Source organism: Mercurialis annua, linkage group LG3, assembly GCF_937616625.2.
Source record: "Mercurialis annua linkage group LG3, ddMerAnnu1.2, whole genome shotgun sequence".
Classification (NCBI taxonomy): Eukaryota; Viridiplantae; Streptophyta; class Magnoliopsida; order Malpighiales; family Euphorbiaceae; genus Mercurialis; species Mercurialis annua.
Window position 1 is genome coordinate 64,362,567 of NC_065572.1, and position 24,844 is coordinate 64,387,410.

The 24,844-nt window shown below is 27.6% G+C and overlaps 1 protein-coding gene across 2 annotated transcripts; it reads left to right on the forward strand.

The window, feature by feature from the left end:
* Positions 1 to 19,693: 19,693 nt before the first annotated feature.
* Positions 19,694 to 24,444, forward strand: LOC126673783 (transcription factor BIM1). 2 transcript variants are annotated; one of them, XM_050368046.2, is made up of 12 exons: positions 19,694 to 19,939; positions 20,075 to 20,361; positions 20,474 to 20,563; positions 21,431 to 21,823; positions 22,079 to 22,166; positions 22,256 to 22,386; positions 22,486 to 22,597; positions 22,684 to 22,753; positions 22,846 to 22,941; positions 23,248 to 23,687; positions 23,772 to 23,901; positions 24,065 to 24,444. In XM_050368046.2, the coding sequence occupies exons 2-12, from the start codon at positions 20,322 to 20,324 to the stop codon at positions 24,170 to 24,172; spliced, it is 1,698 nt and encodes a 565-aa protein (XP_050224003.1). In that variant the 5' UTR covers positions 19,694 to 19,939; positions 20,075 to 20,321; the 3' UTR covers positions 24,173 to 24,444. The 2 variants fall into 2 exon arrangements, with proteins under 2 accessions (XP_050224003.1, XP_050224004.1); XM_050368047.2 differs by having other exon boundaries at positions 22,489 to 22,597.
* The last annotated feature ends 400 nt before the right edge of the window (positions 24,445 to 24,844 follow it).

The following is a 24,844-nucleotide window of genomic DNA, read 5'->3' on the forward strand; positions in this document are numbered from 1 at the left end:
TTTTTTCAATTTGAATTATGAAATAGTAACTCTTTGAATGCTCACAATCGCTATGAGATCACTCGCTATGGGGCATTAGAAACCAATTCAGGTACGTAGCTCGCAACCCATATTTGAACAGCTCCTATATCTAGTGTTTTTCAAGCTAACATAAATCTATTGTTTTCCAAGCTCCATACAATATTTGTGTATTCCAAACTCAAACATCAAACTTATTCAAAGAGTCACCAAATAAGCTTTAATATATGGAGTATTTCTTTAATATATGGAGTATTCCAAACTCAAACATCAAACTTATTCAAAGAGTCACCAAATAAACATCAAACGGTACAAAGAAGATAATTGTTAACATTGTTTTTTTTTGTCTTATGGTCTCATAAATTATGTATACAATTATAGTCATCAATTTTTTTTTAAAAAAAAAAAGATAGAACTTTTTTTAATATAATAACACTAAAAATATGATATCTACTTTTTAAATGGAACATGCAAAATATATATATAAAATCGACTCGCTTATTACAAGTTCAACCTGAAAAAAATACTTAACTTAGAAATTAAAAGATTTTAAATTCAAAAATTAAATTTAAGTCAATTTGTAATGTAGTGTATATTTTATCATTTAACCAAATAAATAATAATACTTTTATTTGAAAGATGATATATTGCTATAATTGTTTTAAAAAAAATCTAAAACATTAATGCACTACATTTTTAAAGAGCCAATTTCATATAAAATCACAATCTTTACACATTTTTTACATTGTAATCACGTCCTTTAAAAGTTTTCATATGGATCACCACTTTTTATTTTGTTGCAAATCTATCACTAATGTGAAAATTTGGTGTCTTCCCCCTCTCAAATAAATACCCTAGTTGACCAATGTTCTAATTAGATTAAAAAAACACCCTTCTTTTCCTTTTTTTTTTCGATTACAGTTGTCGAGTCAGTAAAAATACACCGGATTATTTTCACATTGATGATATATAGATTTGCAACAAAAATAAAAGATAATGATTTATATGAGAACTTTTAAAGGAGATTATTAAACTGAAAAAAAGTATAAAGATGATTTTATATGAAATTTAATCCTTTTTAAATTTATAATATATAAATTAAAACGACCTTTTATGTGTGGTTCGATATTGTAATCAATTTAGTTCAACGTACACCCTACACGAAAGTAACAATAAAAAATATAGGAAAGAAGAGATGATTTAGACAAAAGCAATAGAAATAAAAAAAGACGTTTAGAGAATATTGTATATAGTTAAATAGACTTTTGTGTATGTACGATTGACTCTTTATATCTAATGTTTAATAAATTAATTATTTAAATAATAAATAAAAATTTAGAAAATCAACCTCAATCTGTATTTGATAAAATAATTTTATTATCTAATCATTAATAAAATTTATTATTCACTAATTATTTATATAGTTAATAATTAAAGTATTTTCTTCACTTATTTCACTATAATACTAAAACCAAATAATTCTGATTTATCAGTTTGGCTGAAAACGGTACAAATATATGGATAGATTTTTAGTTATTATGAACTATATTTAGTTGTAATTTTTAATTTTTAATATAATATTTTTATTAGGTCTGAAAAAATGAATTGCTTGAAATATATAAATTCATATTCTAAATTCGTTATATATTTTTTTAGTTCGAAATTTAAAATGTCAAACTCGACCAATTATTTTAAAAATTAAAAACTGAACCAAATCGGTTTGTTCCATTTACCATTTTATCAACATGATTAATCTTTTTAAAAAACATTAAGACAAAAAGTAATAGTTAAATTAAAAATTGAATAGTTAGCTGCTCCTTTTCTTTTCTCTTACTTTATGTAACTATTGTCTTTTCCATTATAAAGAAAACACTAAAACACATATTAAAATAATATTATTTTTGGCAAAACAATGTTAATTTTTTCGAAAATATACGGTCTCTTTTTTTTTTGATTGTTGGTTAACTAATTAACTTTGTTTGATGACACCCTTACATCCAAGTAGTAATTAAAAGATAAGGATTTGATTTATACAAAAAAAATAGAAAAAAAAAATGAAACATATTGCACATTTTAAATAATTTTGTGTATAGATGGACTAATTGTTTCCATGAATACGAAAGAAAAGTAAAAAAAGTCAATTAATATAATTTAATTAATGAATAATGATGTTCATGTAAGTTGTTACTGACAATCAAATCTAATCTAAAACACAAAGACAAAGCAATTAAGAAAAACTGTAGCATTTAACGGCCGTTAACGTTGGTAATAACGGAGGTGAGTTAGAGGAAGGGGTCCCCACCGCACGCGAGATGGTGGCAGATGAACGGCAGGGGATGGGCGCACGTGAGCAGCTGCTGGCAAGTAAATGGTCACGTGAGGAAGCGTAGTCTGATTTAGAACAACAAAGAAGGCCTTCTTCTCCGCTTTCAATGTTGTTTACTGTCACATGCCTCCAATCCTTCTTCTGCCCATTCCTCCAATCAATCTCTTTTTTCCGTGCTTTATTTCAGCCACAATATGCATATTTATATTAATGGTTCTTTTTTTTTTATAAATTAAAAATTATTAATTAAAAATTATTAAATTTAGAATACCAACTAAAATAAACTATTTAAGATAATTGTTTAAAATAATAAATAAAATAAACTATTTTAAATATGAATTAATTGCAAATTAAATCACGATACAAATTTTAAAAATTAAAAAATGTCAGTAACCAACTTTTATTTTGACAAATTAGTACATCAACCAATCATGCAATAACACGTGGATATATATTATAAATTTCTCGTTAGTGTATTTATAACTCAGTGTACCAATCTGCCAAAATAACTGACATGGTCAAGTTTTAAAGTTTGTGCTGTAATTGTAAATTAAGATAAAGTTTGTAATTTAATTTGCTATTAAGCCTTTAAATATTTAATAATTCCTATTTTAATTATCTTTTAATCATATAAAATTCTGAATAAGGTAAAAGTATTTTTAATAGATTATTATTTTAATTACTATTTGATATTTTTTATTTAAATTTCTATAGTTACAAAATCTAAATGTCAATTAATAAAATTAAATTATTGAAATAATAATCTAAAATATTAAATTAAAAAAATTGTTTTATTTTAACTTCTATTTTAACTATCATTTGATATTTTATACTTAAATACAATTTTAAATTATAGAATAGTGAATAATTAAACATAAATATAATTATCTAATCCATAATAAATATAATTATAATAGTTTGACGAGTCATGTGTGAAACAAGTAAAGCGAAACTAATTTAATTAAAAACTTTTTTATAATTTGAAACTAAATTTAATTAAATTAACAATTTTAATTTATATAGATAAAAATGTATAGAACATTTGTGAAACACGTAAACGACACTAATTTAATTGATTTTTTTTATTATTTGAAACTAAATTTAACTAAATTAACAATTTTAATTTATATAGATAAAAATTATCATGTTTTATAATAGGTATTTTTCACAGTTATTTTATTTTTAATAAAATAATTATCACTCTTGAATAAATAATTATCCCTTTTATCAAATAACCAAGTAACAGCAGAAAAGGACCTTATAGTAATAATCTAAAGCAGCTAACACAGTACTCATGAGCAATATTTTTGTACAGAAAAAAGAAGAAGATGAGAGGGCAAAACGGGATAAGGAAATATTGGTGGGGCCCGGTAAAAACGCAACCGTGAGTTGGCCACGTGATAGGGAAGGCGACGATGTGGGTAGTAGGCAGGGTATTTTTTAATCACGTGATGCGGTGCGGATTTTACGGAGTAACTGACACCTGTATACTATTAATGAAAAAATTAAAAAAGAAAATGCATTATCCTCGACAAATCAGAGAAAATATAATTGTTAACTGATCCCTAAACGGATTCCTTAGCAAAAAAGAATGTCCAAAAATTAAATAAAACCATTAAAGAACACTCCATTACAACCTAATTAAAAAATAAAATAAAATATTAACAAATAATAATTTAATTAAACAATTAATTAATTAGAAGAAGAAGAAAACAAACCTTACTTACAATTACAACTTTAATTAATTATTAAAAAAAGTGGTGTTAGGGTTGCGCCATTTTCGCGTTTACTTTTGCTTTTGTTATTTTGTGATATATTGATAAACAAAGAGTTTTATTATATGTTCCTTTAAAGTGAATTCCTAATGTCATTTTATTTTAACAAAAACTATTAATTTTTATAAAAAAGAACATTAATAGTTTCTATATATATATAATTGAAGATGAGAGTGCGATTGTAGGTGAAATTGAACTCACGATTTTAACAGTTTACTGCCTGCACTTTCATTTGAAATTGTTTTAATTTTATTATATCATCAACTCCCGTTATTTGGCATCTCCGAAATTATTTCAGGTGGACTTTACTCTATCTAGCAAGTTTATATTTGGGTCACTTGTTTCAAAAATATACAATTTCTAAAATGTATATTTTTTGAAAAGTTAATTATTAAAAAAGTCAGTGTGGAGGATAACATCCTGAAAAGTTGTATTTTATTTTTAATTAATTAAAATTTGAAAATAATATTATTTTTAATAACTAAATTGGCTAATTAAATGTAAAAATATAATAGTATTTTAATTAATTTAATTATATAAGTAGAACTTATTTCTATTTTATTAGGGAAGTCATTTTTCTAGTTAAAGACCCTTTCACTTTCCAAAAAATAGATTGGCAAAAATGAATCAAGTGAGAAAAAATACTATTTACCGAAAAATAAATTTTTTTTAATATATTTTCTACCAACCAAATGAAGCCTGGAAAGTTTTTTTATGATTCATCATTAGCTAAAAATGATTTGATATAATTAATACTCCCTCCGTCCCGTTTAAGAAGGGATAAATGATTTTTTCACATATATTAAGAAAGCATTAACTACTATAGTGTTTTCTTATTTTACCCCTATTTATAATATTATTGTATTTTATGTATAGACTAATAGTAATTAAATATGGAAAGAGAAAAAAAGATAAAAAAGGAAAATTCATATATATTGGCACAAAAAACATAATATGACCTTCTTAAATGGGATAAATAAAAATGGGATATTTCCCTTTTTAAATGGGACGGAGGGAGTACGTTTTTATCAAAATATAATTAATACATGAATTATCCTGCAGTAGGTGAAAGATTATAATTAATTTTACTCATAATATTGAGACCAAGCAAGATGTCTCAAATTCAAAAATGAATAGCTACTTGTTACTAGTCGTTAGTTGAGTCACTCAATCAAATTGAACTAACTAAAATTAGATATATAAATTTAATTGATTACAATGAAAATATATACTAGTCGAATTGTTATGCTTGGTTCAGTCAGATATTAGATTAGTCTAATAATTTGATTTATTAACATCATTTATTAAAGAAATAAATTAGTATTGATTGTTCATTACATATAAAAGCATCGAATCGGTTAATATTTACATTTTCTATAAAATTCTATGAGAAAAAAATTATGAAAATACTATTGTATATTTATAAACTAATTAATTTAATTGGTTTTGTTAATTTAGAAATTTCAACTGAAAACTTAAGTAAATTAACTATTTTTAAAATAATCATGAATAAATTAAATTAGTCTTTAAATTAAATTATCAAGTTATATTCTCATCCCTTAGGTGTTTTATTTTTAAGGGTTAATGTCAGAAAAAAATCATGAACTTTACATGTTTTCTCATTTTAATCACGAAGTTTAAATTTTCTCATTTTCATGCACGATTTATCGCCTTTTCTCAAATTCATACATGGTGCTGAGGTGGCACTCATTCATGGGTGTAAAATGACATCCACCTCAGCGAATTACTCCAATGGGACCGTGACACCTCAACACCATGCATGAATTTAAGAAAAAGTGGCAGTTCGTGCATGAAAATGGGAAAATTTAAACTGCGTGATTAAAATAAGAAAACGTGTAAAGTTCGTGATTTTTTTTGACACTAACCCTATTTTTAACTCACCTCTGCGTACTTACTACTCCCTCTGTTTTTTTTAATTATGCATTTAATTAGCTAAAATTGTACATATTAAAACAATACTTTTTTTGTCTTAATTTATAAAAAGAAATACTAATATATCTTTATTAGTCAATAAATACATTTTAAATTATAGAGTAATTTATTAGGGATGGATAAATTTTAAAAATAAAAATCATTTTGAAAATTTAAATGAACAATTAAATATAAATAAATATATTTTGTTAAATGAACAATTAAATAAACAAATCAATGAGCTATAGACCAAATGGTATAAGCGCTGGACAGTAAACTATTAAGATCTTGGGTTTATTTCCTCCCACAAGCATTCCCCTTTTTAATTATAAAAAAAATTAAATAAAAATAAAGGGAGTAGTTAATATTTTTTTGCCTTTTCTTTTACTTTACACATTTATAAGTAGAAGTTTGTTAGTTCAATAAAATGACTTGCTTTTGCCTATCAAATAGAAAGATTTTGGAGCTACAAAGCACATGTTCTTGGAAATTTCTCTATGTGGTGCTAACTAAATTTCTATAAAAGAAAAAAGAAAAATAGGTAATTACTTGATTAATATTATTAATTTGAGTTCATGAACTTGCTTTACGTATAGGAATCTTTAATTACTTTAATTTGTATTGTTTAATGCAGGTAAGGTATAGATTTATGTTCTGAATTAGTATTCCCTAATCTTACAAGCTGTTAGAGTTTTTGTTGTAGATGTTATGTCTTTGTTAATACTAGTTTTATTTAAGATTAATATCATAAGATAATGGACAAGTCTATATATACAAATATATCATGACGGTGGTCCAAAATGTCAATCCCCATTGTATTATTGTAAATCCAACACATAAGAATATTTGATAAAATTAATCACGGTCTTGTCATAGTGGTTTGCAATGTACTAATCACATTTAATTAAAAATTTAGATTCCAACTTTCACTTTCTTCACTATAACATTGATAGAAATAATACATGAATAGGTATTTTATGTACTCTAATTAGAAAATTATGTAAGACTAACAAGATTAATGATATCACTAGAATATATGTGATGAAGTTTAATATTTGAAATATAATTTTTGGAATTATTTATTGTATTCTCTTAATATTTTCACGCCTAGTTAAAGTTTAATTGGTACCTAAAATATATATAAACTATGTTTGTATAAAAACAAAATGTTCTTTTATTAATAAGTTTCAATTTCTATCAAAATTAATTTGTATAAGATAGTTCATATAACATTCCTAAAAGAATAACCATAATTAATTTTCATCTTAATGGAGTTATTTCACTTTTTATTATCAAATATTTTAAAGAAATATAATTATAACTGTATAGTTTTTCGAAAATGTTTAACTGTTTTTTACTGTATTTTTTTTGATATAGTTATTAAATTTTATTTTTATATATATATTAATTGATAATTATAGATATTAATTTATTAGTGTAACTGATTTTAAATAAAAATAATATAAAAATATCAATTTCAAATATTAGTAATATTTATTAAAAAATTTAATTTCTTTTTTAGAAAAGTGGATAAGTATCTCAGATTTTTTTAAAAATTTATCTTGTAAATTTGTTGCTATTATTATTTTTGGTGTAATAATTTAGGTTTTTTTGGGAGGTAATAGGCTGAGGCAAAGTAAGCGTTAAGTTGGAATTGGGGCATAAGGTGTAGGTGAAATAAGTGTAATTTTGTACAAAAATGTAAATTTGTATTTATGCACGTGAGTTGCAGGGTCAACTCACGTGGCCCACCATTCGCATCTGTGACGACAAGGCTTGAAAATGACCACACATCACTTCTTCACGTTCCTTACATTTGCATTTCGTTTCCCTATACCTCCTATTACTTACACTCCCATTCTTTTCTTTCTCAATTTCTCAATTTTAGTTATTTTTTTATTTTTTTAATCATAAAAATCTCATATAAAAAATAAACTTATTAAACTGCTTCACTAGTGTAGGTATAATATGTGATTGAACAATCACCTGACAAACCCTTTTAAAAAATAGCAAATTGTTCATTAAAAAAAAATAAAAAAAATGGACGAAATAAAATTTTCAAAAAGAAAGATAAATAATAAAATACAAAAACTTAAATTATTATAGCTCATAAGAAATTCCACCTTTATTCTTGTAAGGTATTCAATCTATTTTTGATTTTTAATTTGCCATAAATAAAATTTGATATGCGCATTATTGATAAATCAATTTAATAAAAAATTAAAAAAAATTAGTTATTTATTAAATTTTATAAAATTAAAACAATATAAAAAAAAGAAATGGCTACTATCAAGAGTAAAATAAACTATTGACAGAAGCCGGAAAACATTAAAAATTATAGATGGTGAGAGTTTTTTTTTTTTAGAGGAAAAGAGGGAGAGAGATAGTGTTTTTACATCTCCTTTAATCAATTCAAATTTTTCTTGGCTAAACGAGTTGAGCCAAATTTAAATTCTATTAAACTCGAGTTTAAATTCGAATCTCATATGAATTTAAATTTAAATTTTATTAAATTTTATTTTTTAATAATAAATTTAAGTTCAAACAATATCCAAACTTGAACTCGGGTTTGACTCGAATTTCAGTAAAAAAATTATAGTATTTGATTTATTTAATTTATCTTTTATAATAATATATAAATGTTGACCAATTAAGATAATATATATTTAAAAATAAAAATAAATATATAATAAAAAACAAATTTTTTTTTAATTGTATAAAATAATCATTTTTTTAATTAATATTCAAAGATTACTTGAAATAAAACTTCAATAGTTCGAGCTCAAACTTGAGTAGCCTTACTTGTTTTCACCGTTACACACTCCTCTGCAAATATATATCCTTTCATTAAAATGTTCTTACAATAATTTAGATCTAAAATCAACAAAATCACTTGAGTATCAATTGAATTAGACTCAACCATTAAATTTAATTTGGTGAATTAATCATAAAAAAGTAGATTTTGTTTCTCAATAATACTAAGGTTAATTTGTTGAAGTGATGCTAAACAATTGGGATCAACTGATGCAAAACTAATGATGGATACTGAAAAAACGGGTGAAATGATGGATGCCAAAAGCGATTAGAGTGGGATGTACCTCCACAAGCTAGTGAGATCAATTAAGGCCACTAATTAATTATTATCTATGAGGTGTTCTTTCTTGAGAGGATGGTATTCTAGTGCATTAATTTGTGATGGGAAATTAAATAGATTTTATTTTATTTGTAAAAATTATAATGCTCTTAAAAGCTTGAAATTAATTTTACTATGTTCACAATTAATAAAAAAATTAGGACAAATACCAATTTGAAAAAAATAGTTTTTTTAAAGAAAATAAGTTGCTATAACTCTTACTTTTATTCAATGTGGTAGGAATTTTGTGTTTTTTAATAAAATTTCGCTATAACTAATGAGGTTATATTTGACGATCACTTAATAAAATAATAATTTAATATTTATAATTGGAATAAAAATACTAGAATAGTGTCTATTTGACTTTAATAATAAATTTTTATCTTTATTTAATTAATTCTACTAAACAAAATTGAATAAAATATTATATTATGTATAAATTTGTATATAAAAGAAAATGATTTTTTCTACTCTTTTTTAGGATAAGACAGCATTAAGTAAGATGTTCTAACAACTCCCTAGCAATTGCGTCAAAATGTGGGGTTCTATTGAGGTTCTCGAAAGCTATATATTTTGTTCATCACATGATAAGATACACATGATATTATATAATAAATTAAACTTAGTCAGTTATAAATAATATAAATAAATAAGCAAAAAAAGTTAGAAAAATAAAGAGAGAAATACTTCTGGAGGTCACATGATTTATGTATTTATTTGTTAGGATTAGGGCATTATTAGGTTGTAAATATGCTTGAATAAACAAAGTGCACTTAATTGGTTCCCCAACATTATATCACAAGCAATGCTTGGCGGAAGACATTAAATAAATAAGTTAAACCATAGAAAATATAGATTAATTAATGGATGTTTCTAAAGTAGAAAATGTTAGGGGATAAGTACAATGTATACTCATGGAAAGCCATCTTTGGTATGATTTTCATAATTAATTAATACCGTGTTATTAATTAATTAAATAAAACCCAAAAGTAAATTTTATATTGTCAAGCCAAGCTGTTTGTTGTATATACATAAACGTAGTGTGAATGGTAGCTATGATTGTCGGAGCATAAAGAAAAAAAACAAGAATCCATATTTTAGGGAAAAATTACACAAAAATACTAAACACGCTAATCTTTTTCAAAAATGCTAAATGTGCTAATTATTTTCATTAAATGCTAAGTTGATATTTACAATAAAAAAGCTGAAAACGATAATTTTTTACACAAAATACATACTTAATCTCAGCTCTACATGTGGCACACTAAATCTTTTCTCTTTCCTTCTTCTTCTTCTTTCTCTTTTTCTTTACTTTCATATCCATATATATATATATATCAGAATTTAATTTCATACACAACCAAATAATTTTTCTCTTTCAACTTTTTTCTTGTTAACGTTATCTTATATGTATTCTGCTTTTCAATTAGCTCATGAATTTGACGGTGAATTGATAGAAAAAGATTTCTCTGGAACTGATGGAGAACCCCCCATCCCTCACCCACACTTCAAACAAATTCTCTTTGTTAGGAAGATGATGATAACCCAAAAAGAAAGAGTTACAGAAATTGCCTTATAATTCGGTGATATGGAAGAAAGATTGTAACTTTAAAGAGAATGTGTATGTTATTAGTGATTGGAAATGGCTGGTTTTTGTTTTTTGTTTTAGAAATTATTATTCATATAAAAATTGAATTAGCTCATGAATTTAATTGCGGAGGTTAGTTAATTTTTTTTTAATTTGTTAACTTGCTGTCATAATTCTTCAATTTAAGCTTCAAATTATGTATCTTTTACTTGTGAATTGCTTTAATTAGAGTCTTTACTTCTTGGGTATCTATAAATTTAATTCACCTTTTCAATTTGTAGCAAAAAATTGAAAAAAAATTAACTGCATAGGAAAAATTTATGTTCTTGCCCCTAATGTTTTGGTGCTGATAGTATGTTCTCAATTTTTGTATGAATAATAATTTTAGTAAATTGGTTTATTAAGTTTTTGTTTTTAGTTGTATGTCTTGTTTATAGGGTTTGATTGAAAATGTATTCTTATTATGAGCTTTTGTTTGAATTTAGTTCTTTGTTGAGTAGATGAAATAGGTGCTTTACATGCAGGAAATGACGTTGGTAACACATCCAATGCAAGTAAATTAAGAAATACTACTTGCCAATTTGTTTATGCATATGGGCACTTGATGAAATGCAGATTGTGTGGCGGTTATGCTCGTGAAATGTATTTCTTGTAGCAAATTGTCCTCGATTAAATTTTCGAGAATGTATCTAAGTTGTCTCTGAGATGTTTATAAAATGTATTCAAGCTGTTTCTAAAACTGATATATTATTGACACATCTCTGATACATCGTGGGATGAAAATGTAAAGAAAGAGATTAAAATTTTCAAGAAGGCTAGTGATCAGGTGTTGCAGCCAAAAAAATTATGAAAGTTCGTTGCAATAAAACGTCATCAACCTCATCATTCAGTCCATTTGTTGGAAGTGCATAATTCGATAGCGTTTAATTCAATTTATTTGTTTTTTAAGAATGTTAGTATATTTATTTAGAAAATATAATAGCACTGCGAATGAGAAAGTAATGTATTATTTATATATTTGAGATTTATCTTTTATTTATATTATTTAAGAGATATATTATTTTTTTATTTTTTTATGCATTACATGATATAGATTAGTATATATATATTATTATTTGCTAACTTCTCTTATATGTTTTTTTATTTGTAATTTATAATTTTAACAGTGTCTTTAGTGAGAAGTTCCTGTATATCATTTTATTTTTAGAAAAATGTAACTAAGTTGTTTCTGAAATGTATAGAAAATGTATTTAAGTTATTTTTAAAATTTAATTTTTATATATATGTAAATTATAAATATTTCTATTATATATAAGATTTATTGTCTAAGAATTTATTACCTTTGTATACTAATTTTATATTTTTTGATTAATGATATGTCATATGTACCCATCTAATAAAGGAGGTTGGCAATGTAATGTTTTCGGTACGAAATCAACTTGTTATTACGCTCGAGAGGGTGTTAGAAATTGAGATCATCAGTAAAGCATCTCCTCTTATGATACATTTCAGACTAATTATTTTTAAATTATAAATATATTTTTTTATAAAATAAATGTTAAGTTATGATACATCGTAGATACATCTTTGATATATAATTTATATATTGTAATGTTTATATTAAAATAGATGGATTATTAAAATTATATTTAAAATGTATTATCTATGTATCATAGATTTATTGTTAAAATTATATTTAATATATATTATTTGTGTATTTTGATATGTATTATGTATAAAAATGTATAAAAACGTATCATTTGTGTATTTTATATGCATTACATGATATTTATTAACATGTTATTATTTGCTTTTTTTCCTCTATTATTTTTTTGTATAATTGATGACTTAATAGTGTATTTAATTTTTTTGAAATGTTTCTAATATGTATCAGATGCTTTTTAAAATTGATTTTTATATGTAAAATAAAATATGTAAAAATTTATATTTTTTCTTATGAATTTTGTATATATATATATATATATATATAAATTTGATGAAGTGGATAATATTGTAATTAGTTCTTTTTTGTGTGTATATATTATGTATATAAAGATATTTATATCGAGTAACAAATTAAGATGTTATAGATACATGAATTTCAATTAAAATATATGATACATGTAGTTTTAATTTAAAATATGTTATAGATACACCTTATAGACACATTATCAATACATGTAAATAATATGAGTGTGTATATATATATATGAGTGTTTATCCCATGCATTAGATGTGCCATGTCATAATTACAACAAGCCAATGGAGATTTGCGATAGGGAATCTTTCATTTATTACTTAATTTTTTTATTATGATTTTTTCCACATGGCTAACGCATAATTGGTTTGTTGCATGAATGACATGGCGCAACGGTTGCGTGCAATAATTTTTCTATATATATATATACATATATGTATGTATATATGTGTGTGTGTGTGCGCGCGCGCGCGTGTGTCTCTTTATATATTATAATTATTTTAAAAATAAGGAAAAATGATAATCAAATATGTTTCTGATACATTGCGGATACATAACAGATACATAAATAATACATGTTTGAATATTTAACGTGTGACTGAAGTATTTTTTTGACACGCGCGTCAGGCGCATGTCTGAGCGCGCGTCAGGCGCATATCTGACGCGTTTTTGACTAATTTTGGCATGTTTTTGACTTTTTTTCATTTGTTTTAAGTGTGACATGTGTTGCATCCTCATTGGAAAGGTATTGAATGTAAAGTTTCAATTTTTTTAAGTGGTGATGTAATATTTCAGCAAATTTAGCATTTTTGTTATTTTCTTTCTTTTTTTGAATAGTTTTATCATTTACTCATATTTTAGCAAATGTAACTTTTATGGGTTTTCGATTTTTGTGTGCCTATAAGGCGTTGAAATTTCCGATTTAGTGCCTCTTTGGAATTTAATTCCAAAAAATATCTGGGCCCACGCGTTCCGCATTGTGGAATGCGGGACGCGTGGCGTTCCACATTCTTACAATGCGGAACGCATTAATTAGCTGATTAAATCAATAATCAGCTAATTAAGCAACTTTAATATTTGGGCACTTTAACAATTTTAAAAAATGATATAATATTAATAAACGATTTTAAATTAATATTAACAAATGATAAAATTTTAAAAAACGATATAATATTAATTTTATTTAAACAACGATTTTCATAATAAATAATATATTAAAAATATAACATCTACTACAAATGAAAAAAAGAAATATAACCAATGGGGGTTGGTTCAAGTGGTAAGCGGCTTGATATCGCTTAAGCAAGGTCTCGGGTTCGAGTCCTTGTGAATGCAGAAAATTCTCACTGGCAGACTCACCCACCATGCCAGGTGCGCGACGAGGGTCGGATTCGGATTAGTCAGGGCGAAGCCTTGGAAACCGGATGGGCTTACAAAAAAAAAAAGAAAAAAAGAAATATAGTGTACCAATGTTATCTAAATAAAAATTTAATCTAAAAATTATATATTCATTTCGTCTCAATAAAGTTTGATCAGTTAAAAAAAGTATATTATTAAAAAAATCGACTTGACATTTATAAATTTTAAAAAATTGTATGGTATTGATAAAAAAAATTAAAACGCAGTATGATATTTTTAACTCATATTAAACTGGGTTGTTTCAATTTTTTTATTAATATTATCATACTAATTTTTTAAATCTTACAAATGTCAAATCGATTTTCTCAATAGTATATTTTTTTAAGTGATCGAACTTTATTGAGGCGAAATGAATATATAATTTTTAGATTAAATTTATATGTAAATAATATTGGTACACTAATGATTGGGAAGACAAAAGTGCTCCCCAATTATTAGGGAGTAATTAATCAACTGATTAAGTAATTAATCAGTTGATTAATGCGTTCCGCATTGTAGGAATGCGGAACGCCACGTGTTCTGCATTTTCACAATGCGGAACGCGTGGGCCCAGACACTCTTTTAAATTTAAATTTTAAATAGGTACTAAACCGAAAATTTCAATATTTTATAGGCACATAAAAGTCAAAAACCCACAATAAAACTGTCATAAAGAGCCTACGAGGGCTAAAGTTTTAACCCCGGACGTAAAAGAATTCATGGGTGCAAATCTTAGCCTCACGAGTGCAAAGCTTTTGTCCTTGTAACCACTATGCAAAGGTCGTGAAGGCCAAGTTGTTATCAAATTGTGAGACATTGCACCACCAAAGTTTTTTTGTTTTCAAAAGATGGGTTTCATTTATCGATGAAAAGGTTGACGATAGAAGTCTCAATTCTAATCACACCAACCGGGTTATCTATTACAACAAACCCAAATGACCAAATTTCTAAGGATCTGCTAACTGAAGCGAGACCCTTAAAATTCGTCTAACTAAAGACTGAGCCTCACGATGGTTTAAAAGAGACTTACTCTGATAAATTAATACAAATCGATGACATAAATTTTTTGGCCGGCATAACTCTACCATCTAAAAGAGACTTACTCTGATAAGTTAATACAAGGTGGGTGGTTTTTAAGTAATTAGGCCCGACAAAAATATAATAGACTTGATAGAGTTTAAATAGGAACCAACGTCTCATACTTTTTTTTAGATAAATATGTCTTATACTTTTTATTTTTTTTATTATTTTATTCACTTATTGTGACATTATTTTATTTTATTTTAACATAATATTTAAGAAATTTAAATTATTTTATTTATTTTCTTGTAATATTAATTCCGCATGTTATTTTTTATTTTTTAATAATTAAATTAAATTTACTTTTAATTTTAATTTTAATTTTTCTGAACCGTCCATAATCCGGAACCAGCCAATTTCAAACCGGCATGGAACCGCATTTAAACGGTTCCGAACCAATACTTTTTTTCTGTTCCGAAACGGAACTGTCGAGTTACGAATCATGGCCCACTCTAGTTAAAACTAATCAATCCCATGGAATGCTCACCCCTATCCTAGGCCAAAGGTGCCGAGGGGCTTTAGCCTATATGTGGATGTAATAATGTAGGGGGCACATGGGAAAGATGATAGTAATATCACAAAGGGGAGAAAAGCCCCGTAATTTGCGGCATTACAAAGGGATAGAAGTAGGCACGTGACATTTCCAACTTTATTACAAACATCCTCTGCCTTGTGAACCTGTACCATCAAAACAAACAAGAGAGAAGGTTAATTAATTATAAATTAATAGGGATCTGTGCACTAATCATCAGCTGTAATTAGCATTATCTCTTACATTTTGGCTTCTTAATCTGTATGTGTCAACTGTAACTGTTGTTAAGTCAACTCTTAGTTTAGGGTCACGTGAGGATTAGATAGATTAGAGAGGGTTATGGTTGTGCAAGACATTGAATTGATTTGCAGAGGCTCTAACTCCAAGGTAGAGCAGGAGCATGTCCTGACTCACGTGTTGCTTTGCAGATCGGCTCATCGGTCTCATTAATTTCTGTCTTCTTTTTTTACAGGAATCTTTATCTCAAACAGTACTCTCTCCGTCCCACTCTAATTGACAAAATATGGAGTTTTTGGTGTTCCATTCTAATTGATAAAACTAACATAACTATAATTTTTTTCTTTAACTTTCCATCTTTACCCTCATTTAAATTTAAACTTTTTATGAAAAGATGGTGAATATTTAATGAGAATTTGACTAATATACTAATAGCATTAATTAGCTCCATTATCAATAGAGGGGTATAGAAGTAACTATCTATGTCATTTATTAGTTTGTATTGGTTATTGTAATTTAGTTATTTTGTCAATTAGAGTGGGACGGAGGGAGTACTTCAAAACAGGAGCTGAGCAAATTTTTCTTTTTCTTTTTTAGCAGAAACAAATAGAGTTTGTTCTGCATGTGAAGGCCAAGTGCTTCCATTACATGAGGGCGGGATTTTGAAATCCCGATTCTCCTTAAACCGTAATTTGTCTTATTAAAATTTTTAAAATATTTGATATTTTTATTAATTTCTGCTAACAACTAATTTAGAATAGATCTGTTTCTGATAAAAAAATAGAGTTGGTTCTTAGTAACTTAGTATTATTATTGAATTTGTATTAATTTTAAAGCAGCCGAAACAACTTCCTGCCAAAATATAGATAAGTCGGTAAAATTTGATTGATTAAAATAACATTTTTAGAACTTTAGAGATAAATTTTTTTAAAAAATTAATAGAAATATCAAATCTAAATTAAATTGTACTCTCTCCATCTTAAAATAATAGATCACTTGAATAAATAAAAATTAAAAGAAAATATTTAAGTTGATTAAAAATTAATTTTTTAATCCATTTTTTCAATTCTATTCTTTTATATTTTTTAAATATATAAATAATATATTAATAACTAATTATTTAATTAGTGCATCTTGCACTGAAATATGGATTTATTAATAATTTATTTGACAATAACTATGTGTATTTATTAGGGTATACAAATTTTTAAGTTTTTTTAATTTTTAGCCAGTGATCTGTAACTTGGGACGCAAAAAATAGAAAAGTGATCTATCATTTTAAGACGGAAGGCGTAATGTATTATACATATATATATATATATATATATAATTATTTTGTATTGGATCAGTTAAATCAATAGGTGTGATTTGATTCTTAAGACATTATTGAAAATTATATTAGAAAAAATTATAATTAAATTTGAAATAAAAATTGAATTTCATGACCGTCACAATAACTTACAAACAAAAAGTAAAAATCAACCAAATCTACTTTTTTTATGTATAAATATGAGTATTATTCCAAAAAAAAATCTAACCAGGATTAGAATTCAGATGCATTTAACTTAGTTAAAAGTACCATTTTTATGGGTAAGATCATGATATCATGCATAGTGTACTCTAATAGTTCAATGCTTTATATATACTATAATTTACTGTATTCCAATTGCTAGCATAATGCTCAGGCATTGATGTGACTATTTATTTGTTTTGTTGCATGCACATAAAATCTCCTTACACTTGAAGATTTTTTAAAAAATTACTCTAATAATTATTTCAGTCGGTTCAAAATTTTGCCACAATTAAATTAATTAATTTATAAGTAGCTTTGTTTTATCTTGATTTATCAAATGAAATCCTTCTAATTACGCAAAATAAATTCTTGAACCAACATGATGTTTCCAATTAATAATGGTGAGGTATTGTAAGATAAATCATAAATTTTAGTGTGTTTCTTTATAATTTTAATTTGATTTTTTTACTTCGACAATTTAAAATATATTTTTTAATAATTCGGATATCAAATAATGTTTTAATTAAAAAATTGATATAAAAGCCATCATAATATACATTTTGATGACATTCGTATTTTTTATTAAAAATATTTTGTTACTTGGATTTGTAAACAAACTAATGATTTATATCTTATATTATCAAAATTAAATTATTTTTGTTCAAACTATAAAGACCATGAGAATTCATAATTTATTTGCAATAAAATCTTTAATAAAAGAGTTGCTCAAGAGATTATATATTGATACAATTTTTTTTCTCCAAAGCAAAGAAATATTGCCATGAACAAGGATTCTAAATCTGAGAAAGGAAGGATGATTAATCAGTGTACTGCTGAAACTGATAGTACCAAAGATGTGAATATAGCAGTCATATATAATCAAATTATTCTAGTATTTTCTACTAACAAATATTGTAAAAATTACTTTCTCCGGTACATAATATTTATCCCATTTGATAATATTGATCTTTTGATTTATAATATTTGTTACTTTATAATTTAAAAAATATATTAAATATACTGTCCAATTAATTTATTAAAAAAATTATGTACATCAATATTGATGTTATTTTATAAATCAAATCTATTTTTGTTTTATGAGAGAAAAATATCAAACTGTTCATCTTATCAGAATATAATAAATTTTAATTTTAAAACTATTTTCCTTCTTATAATAAAGATAGTAATAATTAATAAACCAACCAATAAGTAATTTTTTTATGTGGATGGCCAAATGACACAGAAGATAAGAAAATAAACTAAAATAAAAAAAATTTGATTCATGTTCAAGGAAAAATAAACTAAGAGAAAATTCTATCGGGATTGCCAAAAACATAAAAAACAAATAAAGTTAATTATTGAGTTCCGGGAACCATACTGTCACACATGACACACCCTGTTAGGGTTAAAGGGGAATTAAAAAACTATAATAGGAATAAAGCATTTTGTGCTCCCTATACTTTCATATTCTTATATTGACCCCTAGTACTATTATTGGTAATACATTAGCACCCTCTACCTTTATTTTTATTTCCATTACCCCCTTTGTAACAGCATACATAAATCACTTTTAAGTCCATTAGTTGGTGCATATATTTTATCGATGAATTTTATCTATGTAGTTGCTAGAAACCAAATTCTACCCAAAACTCTAGCATCGAAAAAAATTATCAACATAATTCTACCGTATAAAATGGTAGATATTATTTTTCAATGAATTTTTTTGACCAAAAATTGTAATACATAATTTTTGATCTCTTAACAAAAAAATGATTGATCTTTTTCTTTTTAATTTTTTTAAAATATTCATACATGGATAAAGTAGTCTTATTCAACCATAGACTAATAACAAAATCAACTCTGATTCAAGATTTAACAACTGTAATAAAAAGAGCTAGTGCAAATAAAAATAAGAATATAAGGCACCAGTATGTATACGAATGAAATTGTAAGCGGTTAATGTAATAAAGAATAAAGTACAGAGGCCGAAGATGCAATTCTCCATTACAATAATAACAGCAACGAATAACGAATATATCTCCCATTCTCGTGATACTAACGCCGTCAACCCCGCCGCAAGGACGTTAATTAGAACGCCGTAATTTCCCGTATAACGGAAAACAATGCAACACAAAAGCTTAGAGAAGAAAATAACTAAAAACTGAAAAAATAAGCTAAAAAAACTTGAGAGAAACTGTATAAAACATCTCAAGCAAACTCACTCACGCCACACACAGAATTAGAAAGTGAAACTTCATGAGCAAGAGAGAGACTCAGTTTTAGTTTCTTTCTTCCTCAAACTTCAATCTCTTTTTAATTCTTTACCTCAAAATTTTATCTTTTTTTCAGATAAATTTTTTAGTCTCAGAGATTCTGTGATACATTTCTCAGCTCAAACTCGACGTGGAGTTCTGTAATTGAGATCGAAGGTACGCAATTCAGTTAGTTTTATCGATTCTGATTTCAGATTGTTAATTTTTTTGTATTGTTTGACTTCAAAATTGAAATTACCTTGAGTTTTTTGAATGATGTTTCGTGTTTTTTTCTCCGTAATTCTGTGACAGGTTCGCGATTCTGAAAGGTTAGTGAAGTTGAACGTGATTATATTTCTCGGGAACCAAACATTCGAGAACAAGAATTTCAAGTTCAATTAGATAAAATATAATTCAATGCAATATCTGATCGATCTGGCCCTGGATCTGACTTCTGTAACAAGCATTTGATATAAAATATCAAAAATTCTTATCCGAAACGAGAAAATTGTTTCAGAATTCGGCGAATTTAGCTAAGATATCACATCCGTCAAGATTTATGGAGCTGCCTCAACAGCAACGTCTGTTCGAAGCCGAAGGTATTTTCAAGAAATTAAAGTTCGAAATATTTAATTTTATGAATTAGCTTATTATTATGATTATTATATGTAAGATTGTATAACTGTGGTTTAGAAGTATATTTTTAAACAGGAAGAAAACCAACACATGATTTTCTATCACTGTACAGTCATTCAACTCTCCAACAAGATCCAAGACCACCACCACCACCTTCTTCTCAAGGTAGCACTACTGTTTTTTTTTTTTTTTTTTAATTTAAGATCCCAAAAAACTTGTTTGTTGTCTTGTTATTTGTTTTTTGCAATTCTAGATTTTTTTGATGATCTTGAAATTTGTCTAGGATGTGTTTTTTTTTTTAAAAATGAAATATAATTGAGCGAGGTGGATCGAGATTTGTGTTCGTGAATGCACGTGATAATTATTGAATTGTTATAGATACGGGTCATCCATAAATTGGGAGATGCGGGCCATGTTCTAAAAGAATACACTTTGCCAAATCAAAAAAAAGGAAAGAGTTAGAAGTTAGCAAATTAGCAACCATCAGATTGGGAAATGGGAGGTTTTCTTTATGGGACCCATGTTTTTAGGAGTTAAGCTTGTGATCTTGATGTACCACATGGTTCATATCAGGTGCATCTCATGCTCTACTCACCACCACATTTTGCTAATCATTATCGTGGCGGAACCAGAATTTTTTTTTTCGTTCCGGATTTGGTTTTTTAGTACACTTGTGATTTTTTGATCTCCATGTATAAATTTATCTATATTTTTTAAAAATTTACCTCTAGTTTTAGAAAGTATTCGGTCCCTGTTCGAGCTGGAGCCTATGCTAATATAAGGTAGTTTTACCCTTGTTATGATCATGATTCTGTATGCACAAGGAAATTAAAGAGTTCTGCAATCATAAAAATGGCATATGGCATTAATGTCACCATTCAATCACATTTAATTTAAATTAAACTCTATATCTAATATTTTCAGATCTTTTACCCCACCAAGATGTTACCGTAAAGAAAAAAAGTGAATAAAATTATATGTTTTGTAAAGATCTAGATTTGAACTTTATTGTATAATTTCATGCATGTGCAGGTTTCCTGAAAACGCAAGATTTTCTACAGCCACTTGAACGGGTAGGGAAGGGTGGTGTAAGAAAAGAAGAAGCGGCGGCGGAGGTTTCGTCTCTAGAAAAGCCTCCACCGCCTGCACCACCGCCACCACCCTCAGTGGAGCATATTCTTCCCGGAGGCATTGGAACATACAGTATTAGTCATATTTCTAATTATTTCAATCAAAGAGTTCCGAAGCCAGAGGGTAGCCCGATATTCAGTGTAGCTCAAGCAAGTAGTGCAGATAAGAATGAAGAGCATTCCAACTGCAGTTCTTATACTGGGAGTGGGTTCACTTTATGGGAAGAATCTGAAATTAAGAATAAGGGAAAGACAGGGAAGGAGAATGTAGTTGAAAGATCCAATGTTGTCAGAGGTAATTTTTCTTTTTTTCTTTGTTATTTTAAAATTTTCTATTTTAAAAATGAAGTTTTTTTATCCAAAACATTAAATTTCAGACACGTTTACGAAAACAAGAAACGTTGATCGAATGAAATGCCCGTGCTACTTAGTATATATGTATATTTTAACATGTGTATTGAAATTCTCAAAAGACATTTGATTTTTTTCCCCTACCAAGTTTGTACTGTAATATTGACATTTGTGCTTTTTTTTTTTGGGTGGGAAATAGAAGGCACGGGGAAGACAGGGCACTGGACGACGTCGGATAAACCGTCTCCGTCCTCCACGAGCAACCACCGCAATAGTTTCACCTCTCAGTGTGTTCTTATTACCATTATTCTTTCTAATTTCCCTTTCATTTTGGTTCTTTCATTAAAAACTAATGATGATGTTATGTATTTGACAGGCCATCAGGACAGAAGAGCCAGAGCTTTATGGAAATGATTAACTCAGCAAAAGACAGCACGCAGGATGATAATTTGGACGAGGAGGAAGAATTTATTTTGAAAAAAGAAATTTCTTCACCAATTCATACAGGTGGTATTCATATGCTATACTTTTCATTACTGCGATAAATTAGTCTTGCAGAATTTAGAGCCACTTTATTAATGCATTTGATGCTAATATGGTTTACAGCAGGGGAGTTGAGAGTAAAAGTTGATGGGAAGAGCACTGATCAGAAGGCGAATACGCCACGATCAAAACATTCTGCCACCGAGCAACGGCGGAGAAGCAAAATAAATGACAGGCATGTATCAATTGCTTTCCACATAGTACAATTTGGATGTATTCCTTTAATCAGTTGTATTTAATAATAATTTAATCATCCTGCAGATTTCAGATGTTGCGAGGACTCATTCCTCATGGTGACCAAAAAAGAGACAAGGCATCATTTCTATTAGAGGTACACCAAGTTTTTATAAATTATTTGTTCTTTCATTTAGTATTCTGATTAGTGCAGTCTTTTAATGATGAGGTGGCCTGATGTCTTTTCAGGTTATCGAGTATATTCAATTCTTACAGGAGAAAGTGCATAAAAATGAAGAGTCATACCAAGGGTGGAACCATGAACCTGCAAAGTTGGTCCCATGGGTAAAATTTCTATACTTGCCTCTGTTTTTTTTTCTGTATGCTATCCGCGGAGCTACGTTGTACGCAAACATTGTAAAGGAAAATGCTGAAAGGAAAAACCGCAAAACGGGTTTTTTTTTTTATATAAGAACATGTTATAAAAATAAAGTCTTAAAAATGTTTTAGAAACGGAAAAATGCCGAAATGTAGGATGTGGCAAGTTTCCGTACAATATAGCAAGCGAGCATGCTCTATGAAAGTAGTGTTAGTTATCATTGTAAGTTTGTAACCTGACAATTTACTCGAATCTCCAATTACGTGAAACAGAGGAACGGTAACTTGCCTGCAGAACGAGCCATTAATGCAGGTTCTAATCCTGCATTAATATTTGCTGCGAAATTGGAAGAGAAAAACATGAGCCTCTCTCAAACCATTCCTGGAACTATACAGAACCCGGTGGAGCCTGATGTGAGCCCAGATGCCACCTTCAGGATGGAACACCACCCTGGAATGCGCATTCCGAATAAGGAAGTACCATTTCCTGTGACACTGCAGCCAAAAATTTTCAATTGTGGTAGAAATGGCAGTCCTGTTATTCAACTGCCACCTAGACTAACATCTGATATCGAAAACACCGCAACTCAGCCCCAACCCCAATCTAATCAGACCAGATCATATACCGCTGATGGTTGTGATAAGAAGCTGAAAGAAGAGGAGCTGAGCATTGAGGGTGGTACAATTAACATCTCAAGTGCCTACTCTCAAGGGTGAGTTCATGATTTACAAGTTTCAGACACTTGGTTTTTGCATAGCTAAACTACATTTTGTTACATTGATACGGTTATGTGCAGGTTGTTAAATACTCTGACACGAGCACTGCAGAGTTCTGGAGTAGATTTATCACAGGCCAGCATCTCGGTGCAAATCGATCTCGGAAAACGAGCAAATAGAACATCCAATGTTCCAACGTCCATTCTTAAGGTATGCTGTCACACTATGTTGCACTGAAACTTGTCGAGTTCTAACATTTTGTTTAACGCTTCTGAAACTTGGAAACTTAATATTTTAGAAAATGTTGTTTGCCCGTTTTTCATTTCGATCGTTTTCAGTTTTAGCCTAATCATTTTTGTTTATAATCATATAGGAAAATGAGACTCCTTGTAGCAATCAAGGGACAATAAGGCCAAGGGTATCCGATGGAGAAAATTCTTGTGATCATGCCCTAAAGAAGCTGAAGACAAGTAAAAGCTAGGACAACTATGTCATACTATGATTATTAATGTTATTATTTTTAACTCAATTAATTCATTTTTTTAATACCCCTTTTGCCATTAAATTGGGGGAATTATTCATGTCTTCTTCTGGATTATATGAACTAGCTAGCCAGTTGAGACCTAAGAGGGATGAATGTACATGTAGTTTTTTTTTCTTTTTTTCAATTTAAGGGACACATGGGATGAGGAGCTTTTCAATGAAAATGAAGGACATTGAATGAGATGAATAAATAGCTCTGAATAGTTTCAATTTAAGTCTCCATGCTCCATAGTTATTGTTTTGCACCAAAACAGAATCAAAAATGTGAAGGAAAGGTGTAAATAACAAAGATATTAGTCATTTTTTCTTTCTTTTTTTTCCCTCAAATAAAAAATCATAAACATTTAGAGTTTTGTTTCTCATTTTTCTCGGCTTATCGCCCCTCTCTCTTATATAATTTTTATTTTCGTATGTATAATAAATAGCTAGCTAGCCGCCTATCCACCATGTTGTGAGATGGTCATTCAAAGTATGCGACCCTCTTTCCACCTCAGTCAGCAGGGATGGTGGCTTGTCACTTCAGTCATGGTGATCTTTTTTATGCCTAAAAACTGTCTTTACCGCAACAATCAAAATAGCGAGTGTAAATTTCACAGAAACAAGTGCAATG